The sequence below is a fragment of the Hipposideros armiger genome, unplaced genomic scaffold, assembly GCF_001890085.2.
Source record: "Hipposideros armiger isolate ML-2016 unplaced genomic scaffold, ASM189008v1 scaffold_813, whole genome shotgun sequence".
NCBI classification, from domain to species: Eukaryota; Metazoa; Chordata; class Mammalia; order Chiroptera; family Hipposideridae; genus Hipposideros; species Hipposideros armiger.
This window is the reverse complement of record NW_017732163.1, coordinates 522440-530586: the sequence shown is the minus strand read 5'-3', so window position 1 is coordinate 530586 and position 8147 is coordinate 522440. Positions and strand designations below refer to the sequence as shown.

Sequence of the window (8147 nt, the reverse complement as noted above, 5' to 3'; positions counted from 1 at the left end):
CTGACACCCTACAAAATATTCACAACATTATCAATTACATTCCTTGAACTGTTCCCCATGTCTACAGTAGGCATCTTGAAGGCAGGCCATTTCTCATAACAAACAGCTTCGCCCTCTGAGCTGTGCGTACCCATTCCCTGTCATTGCTATAACATTACCACAACTTGGCAGCTCAACACAGCACACATTTATCATCGCCCAGTTCGTGGGCTGGAGCTCAGGTACAACACGGCTTAACTGCAGCATCTGCTTCAGGTCTCGCAAGGCTGACGTCGATGTTGCTGGCGCTGGTCTCACCTGAGGCTCAGGTCCTCTTCTGAACTCACTGGTGATCAGCAGAGCTCAGTTCTTTCTTCTGCTTTTTGTGTGGCCCCTTCCACCTTCAGACCAGCAACAGCAGCTCACATCCAGCTTGTGCCTCAGATCTCCCTGACTTCCCTTTTCCTCCTCTTTTGTCACCAGCCAGAGAAAAGTCTGCTCTTACGGGCTCCTGTGATTCCATCGGGCCCACTAGACAAGCCAGGATGACCTCCCTATTTTATTTTAAGGTCAGCTGATCACATCTGCAAAGAGCTCTTTGCTGCGTGTGACGACAGGTTCACGTGCTTTTTAGAGAGAAAATGGTTAGGAGCACGATCCAGAACCAGACTGCCCAGTTTGAAGCCCAGCTGCTTCATTTACCAGCTTGCAGAACGTCAGTCTCCTCAGCCTCTGGGCCTCTTTCCTTGTCTGCATCATTGCTGTGACCCTCTCAGTAGTGCCCTGGTCGCTAACATGGGCGCTAATAGAACCAGTACGTGTCAGTGCTAGGAAGATGCCTGGACTCTCAGTGCCCAGTACATCCAAGTTGATACTCTTTTTATGCAACACTGCCTTTAATAACGGCCATAGCATATTGTGCTGTGTTTTACTTAGGTTCATACACCTGGTCCTGCATATCTCCCATGTGTGGGACAAGTCCACTGTCTTCCTCAGGTGTGTGGAAGCACAAACCCACAGTGAGAGGACGTGTGGTTTTCCATTTCAGGTGCCAGTGACATTTGGGGATTTGGCCATCTACTTTTCCCAGGAGGAGTGGGAATGGCTGAGCCCCACTCAGAAGGATTTGTACAAAGATGTCATGTTGGACAACTACCAGAGCCTACTCTCTCTTGGTAAGGCCCCTGGATCCCACAGCAGCCCTTTGAGGGACATGAGGCAGTCAGTCTGGTCAGGAAAGCAGAAGCCACTCCAGTTTTGGTAGGCTTTGTTTTGTTTCTAACAGCTTTACTAAGATGTAATTCACATACTGTACAGTTTGCCCATATAAACTATACAATTCAGTGGCTTTTATTCTATTGGCAGAGTTGTGCATCCACCACCACAGTCAATTCTAGAGCATTTTTATCACCCCAAAAGGAACCCATTCTCATCAGCCGTCACTCTTCATTTCCCCTGCTCGCTAGTCCCCCAGATTCATCAATCAATCTGCTTTCTGTCTCTGTGAATTTGTCTGTTCTTGGCCTTTTGTAGAAGTGGCATCATGTGTGGTCCTGTGTGGCTTCTCTCACTGAGTATCACAGTTTCTAGGGTCACCCACATTGTAGTGTGTGCCATTGCCTCACTCCTTTTTATGGCCAGATACCATTCCCTTGTGTGGATGGGCCACATCTTGTCCATCCATCCGTCAGCTGACGGGCATTTGGGCTTTTCCACTCTGCAGTATTATGTATATGCTGCTGTGCACATTCTTGAAAAGGTTTTTAATGGACGCACATTTCCAAGTCTCTTGGTTATGTACCAAGGAGTGGAATTGCTGGTCATGTAGGAACTATATATGCATATGTCCTTCTGAGGACACCCTAGTTGTTTTAAGAGAGAGAGAGTTTAATATGAGGAATTGACTTAACAGGTACTGTTAATGGGCGAGTAGAGGACACTGAGGTAAGCAGCCACAGTAACCGCAGGCTCGGTAACTGCAGGCTGTAGCCACCCCCGAGGGCTAAGGGAGAGCTGGGTTTTTAGGACATAGGGGAAGGGACACAGACTTCTAAAGGAGGAGAGGGGGTGCACTGCCTGGTTTTATACTCCTGAGAGGGCGAGATGAGGCTAGTCTGGGAGTAGAGGGAGAAAAAGAAAAACAACAGACATTGAAACCACTAGAGCCCCTATTGGTGGACCCTCAGGGAGCAGCTGGTGAAGTAGAATTGAGGGTTACAGAGCCCTTGTCCCCCAAAACAGGTCAGAGAAGGGGGCGGTGGTGGGATCTGAAAAGCAGTAGCTTAATAATCAGCCTCAAGAGTTTCTGGTCCAACTTTTCAGAACAGCAGTTGGCTCTGCAGAGTTAGAGATGACAAACTGTTGGCTGTCACTGAATTTTCATCCTCTGCGTTCTCCCGCTGCCCTTCGCACCCTCCACGCCTTATGTGCTAAGAAACCTGCATTCCTGTTGACACAGGGCTTGGCTCTAATGTGTGTGGCACCCATGTGCTCAGTTTTGTTTTTCCCATGAGCAGGACTTTCCTGTCGGAGGCCAAATGTGATCACCTTATTGGAAGAAGGGGAAGCACCCTGGTTGGTGGAACCAGTGAGAAGACGCCGGGGCCTGGGTGAGTGACAGAGAACCAAGGCTTAAAAATTGGCATTCCATGTACTAGCGCACTCTGTTGTGAGGGGCTACCTTGTAAAGGTAATATTTAAGAGCCACTTTCCTCACCTCCAAAGCACTGGGCTTGTGCAGAAAATTCAAGTCTCATTACTGTCACCCCTGCAGAGGGAGAAGAACTGTGTTTCCCTGAAAATAAGACCAAGTCTTAATATTAATTTTTGCTCCAAAAGACACATTTTATTCATTTATTCATATACAAAAATCTACAGTTATTCAAATACAGTCATGTCTGGCTGAAGATTTAACTGGGGCTTATTTTGAGGTAGGGCTTATATTACAAACACCCTAAATCATGCTAGAGCTTATTTTCCAGCTAGGTCTTATTTTTGGGGAAACACGGTACCATTTAAGAAGCCCTTACTAGGTATTAGATACTCTTCTAAGTACAGGTTCCTCCCAACAGTGCTATAGGCAGGCACTATTCTTCCTGTTTTATAGATGAGGAGACTGAGGACCACAGAGCATTAGTGACTTGCACGAGATCGCTCACCTAAGAAGTGGCAGCAGGGCAGTTTGAACCCTAGCTTTTGGTCTCAGAGGCTCAGATCTTAATGCCCTCACCCCCACCTACCACTTTCCCTGCCTTGACTTTCATATTTCCTTTCAGTGAAAGTGTATTCCGACTTATTTAATGATCATACTTACTAATGATAATGTCCAAACTTGCATCATTTTTTTCATTCCTTAAGAAAAAATTAAAATATTTTCCATAACTGTTTATTTTGACTACTTTTCAAGAACTCATTCCCTTTTCTAATAGAGTTCCTCTATGGTTGGTCATGTTGTGTGGATTTTTTTTTTTTAGTTTCATGAGTTTTTTTAAATTGTGGTAAAAAAGTATAACATTAAATATACCATCTTAACCATTTTTAAATGTACAGTTAAGTATATTAACATTGTTATGCAACAGAGCTCCAAAACTTTTTCATCTTGCAATACTAAAACTCTACACCCTCTAGATACTAGTTTTCCCCCAGCGCTTGGTAACCACCTTTCTGATGTTGTTTCTATGATTTTTGACTACTGTGGATACTTCATCATAATGGAATCATATAGTATTTGACCTTTTCTGACTGACTTTTTTCACTTAGCTTAATGTCCTTGAGGCTCTTCCATGTTGTAGGCGTTCCTTCCATGTGACAGGATTTCGTTCCTTTTTAAAGGGTGCATAACATTCCATTGTGTGTACATACAGTCATCCCTCCATGTCCTGTTCCACATCCATGAATTCAACCAACCACGGATTGAAATATTTGAAAAAAAATGTTAACATTACCGATGTGTGCTATGTAGTTATACCCACGATGGTTGCATCTGTACTAAACATGGACAGATTTTTTTTGTCATTATTCCCTGAACAACATAGTATAATAGCTATTTACATAGTATTTACATTGTATTAGGTATAATAAGTAATTTAGAGATGATTTAAAGTATATGAGAGGATGTGCGTATTACATGCAAGTACTACACCATTTTATATAAGGGACTTGAGCATCCATGGACTTCGGTGTCCCTGGTGGTCCTGGAACCAATCCTCTGGGGGACCACTGTATAATATTTTCTTTATCCACTTATCCGCCGATGGACATTTGGGTTGCTTCCACCTCTTGGCTACTGTGAATAATGCTTCAGTGAACATGGGGGTACAAATATCTCTTTGATATCTTGATTTCAATTCCTTTGGCTATGTACCCAGAGGTGGGACCACTGGATCATGTGGTAGTTCTAGTGTTAATTTTCTGAGGAACCTCCATACTGTGTTCCACAGTGGCTGCACTGTTTTTCATTTCCACCAATGGTGTACAAAGATTCCAACTTCTGCTCAGCCTTACCAACAGTTGTTATTTTCTGTTGCTTTTGATAGTGGCTGTCCTTATGAGTGTGAGGTAATATTGTGTTTGATTTGCATTTCCCTAATGATCAGTGAAGTTGAGCATCTTTTCACGTTATTTATTGGCCAATTTGTCTGTCTTCTTTGGAGAAGTGTCTATTCAAGTCCCTTGCCCATTTTTTAATGGAGTTATTTGTCTTTTGTTGTTGAATTGTGGAATTTCCTTGTGTAGTCTTCATATTAACCCCTTATCAGACACTAGGGGTACCAAAAAAATGTATACACATTTTAAGAAATGGTCAACATTGCTCAAGCAGTAGTTCACTGTAATCAGAAGTGTCTGGACACTGATGGTAACCACTTTGAGCACCTCTTGTAATTGCAGAAGTCAAACGTGACTTGTATTCATCTTTTGTTATCGATATATATTGAGTATTACAATTGTAATAATTTTTTCCTTCCTTAAAATGTGTATACATTTTTTGGGTATCCTTCGTATATGATTTGCAAATATTTTCTCACATTTTGCAGATTGCCTTTTCACTCTGTTGATCGTTTCCTTTGACCTGGAGAAGTTAAGTTTGAGATACAGTAAGTCCCCGACTTACCAACATTCAAGTTATGAACTTTCACAGGTACAAACGGACCTCGCATTATGAACATTCGTAGATGCGAACAAATCGCAGAGGTAGCTCACGTGTCTGCCAGACATTGTCACAATTGTGCTTCTGTGTGCTTACTGCACAGTGCGATAGTGTACAGTAGTACAGTGCTCAATCAGAACCCAGGATGTCTGGAAGCAAGACGGAAAACTGTGATGTGGAGGGGACTGCTAGGAAGCACAAAGACTCACTTTGTCGGACTTACGAACGAATCCGACTTACGAATGTTCTCCTGGATCGGAACTTGTTCGTAAGTCGGGGACTTACTGTAGTTCCATTTGTCTATTTTTCATTTTGTTGCTTGTAGTTTCGGTGTCATATCTAAGAAATCAATACTAGGGGCCAGCCGAGTGGCTCAGTTGGTTAAGAGTGCGAGCTCTGAGCGACAGGGTCGCTGGTTCAATTCCCACACGTGCCAGTGAGCTGTGCCTGAGGTAAGCTGCAGCTGAGCTGCCAAAAGGTGGCAGGATGGCTCAGCTGGTGAAAGCACACGGTCCTAACAACAAGATTGCTGGTTCGACTCCCGCGTGGGATGGTGGGCTGCGCCCACCCGCAACTAAGATTGAACACGACATCTTGAGCTGCACGGTTGTGAGCTGCTGTTGGGCAGCCAGATGGCGACTGGACTTGAGTTGAGTTAGCAGCGCCCTTCACAACTAAGGTTGAAGGACAACAACTTGGCTGTACCCCTTCCCTAATTCCCCAACACTGTTCCTCTTCCCCAATTCCCCAATACAATCTAAAAAAAAAAGAAATCAATACTAAGAAATATCTAAGAATCCAATGTCCTGGAGCTTTTCCCCTATATTTTCTTCTAGGGCTTTAATAGTTTTAGGGCTTACATTTAGGTCTTTAATCCATTTTGAGTTAATTTTTGTACATGGTATAAGGTAAGGAAGGGTTCTACTTCGTTATTCTGCTTGTAGATATCCAGTTTTCCCAACACCATTTGTGGCAGAGACTGTCCTTTCCCCATTGTGTAGTCTTGGCACCCTTGTTGAAAATCATTTGACCAGATATATAAGTTTATTTTTGGGTTCTCTATTCTATTCCGTTGGTCTCTATATCTATCTTTATGTCAGTACCACACCATCTTAATTACTGTTGCTTTGTAATGTTTTGAAATCAGGAAGTGTGAGGCCTCCAACTTTGTTTCTCATTTTCAAGATTTCTTCTTTGTCTGTTCAGGGTCCTTTGTGATTCCATATGAATTTTAGGGATTTTTTTCTATTTCTGCAAAAACTGTGATTGGGATTTTTATAGGGATTGTACTGAATCTGTAGATCATCTTGATCATTTGATCGTTTTTACAGTATTAAGTCTTCCAATCCACAAGCACAGGATGTCTTTCCATTTAGTTGTTATCTTCTTTGATTTCTTTTAGCAACGTTTGGTAGTTTTTAGTGTACACGTCTTTCACTTCTTTCATTAAATTTATTCCTGAATGTTTTATTCTTTCTGATACTACTATAGTAAATGGGATCGTTTTCTCAGTTTCCTTTCTGGAATGGTCATGGTTAGTGTATAGAAATGCAACCAATCTTTGAGTATTGATTTTGTGTTTTGCCACTTTACTGAATTCTAATAGTTTTTCTGTGTGGAATCTTTAGAGTTTTGTACATATAATCATGTCATCTGTGAACAGAGAGAATTTTACTTCTTTTCCTTTTTTTATGCCTTTTTTTTTTTGCTTTTTTTTTGGTCTAATTGCTCCGGTTAGGACTTCCAATACTGTGTTGAATAGAAGTGGTGAGAGTGGGCATCCTTGCCTTGTTCCTGATCTTAGAGGAAAAGGTTTCACTCTTTCCCCACTTACTGTGATGTTTGCTGTGGGCTTTTCAATTATGGCTTATATTATATTGGGGTAGTTTCCTTCTAGCTCTAGTTTGTTGAGTGTTTTGATAATGAAAGAGTGTTGAATTTTGTCAAAAGCTTTTTTCTGCACCAATTGAGATGACTATCATTTCTGTCCTTCATTTTGTTAATGTGATAGATTACATTAATTGATTTTCCCATATTGAACTATCTTTGCAGTCCAAGTATAAATCCCACTTGCTCGTGTGTATGACACTTTCACAGTGCTGCTGAATTCTGATTGCTAATACAATTGACCCTTGAACAACATGGGGGCTAGGGGCATCAACCCCCTGCATAGTTGAAAAATCTGCATATAACTCAAGTTGGCCCTCCACATCTGCAGGTTCCCAGCTATGGATCAAAAATAAGGTCTTCAATCTGAGGCTGGTTGAATCCATGAATGCCAAACCTGGGGATATGGAGGACTGACTGTATAGTTATTGAAAAAACTTTGTGTGTAAGTGGACCCACACAGCTTGAACCCGTGCTGTTCAAGGGTCAACTGTGTTTCTTCTGCTTATTTTGGATTTAATTTGCTCCTCATTTTTTACTTTTTAAGGGGGAATCTTAGATTATTGATTTTAGATCTTTGTTCTTTTCTAATGTATGCATTCAATGCTATAAATTTCCTTCTAAGCACTGCTTTTGCAGCATCCCACAAATTTTGATAAGTTGTGTTTTCATTTAGTTCAAAATATTTTTAAATTTCTCTTGAGATTTCTTTTTTGACATGTGTATTATTTAGAGATGTATTGTTTAATCTCCAAGTATTTGAGGATTTTCCAGTTATCTTTCAGTTACTGATTTCTAGTTTAGTTTTGTTGCAGCCTGAGAGCAGACATTCATTGTATGATTACCAGTCTTTTAAATTTGTTAAGGTGTGTCTTATGACCCGGAATATGCTCTGTCTTGGTGACTGTTCCATTGAGAAGAATGTGAATTCTGCTGCTGTTGGATGAAGTCGTCAACAGATGTCCATTAGATCCAGTTAGTGATGGTATGGTTCAGTTCCACTTCGTCCTTATTGGTTCTCTGCCTTCTGGATCTGTCCATTTCTTTTTTTTTATTAAATTATTTTTTATTATGAAATACACATTTTTTAGAATTAGTTTCAGCTGTACAACACAGTGCAATAGTTATACTTTTT

General features: G+C 41.4%; 1 protein-coding gene across 1 annotated transcript in view; it reads left to right on the top strand.

Annotated features, from left to right (window-relative positions):
- The window catches only part of ZNF667 (zinc finger protein 667), a 20389-nt gene that overhangs the window by 3625 nt on the left and 8617 nt on the right, over window positions 1-8147 (top strand). The window contains 2 exon segments of the mRNA XM_019628878.1: window positions 1028-1154; window positions 2496-2588. Coding sequence (XP_019484423.1) covers window positions 1028-1154; window positions 2496-2588 — 220 coding nt within the window.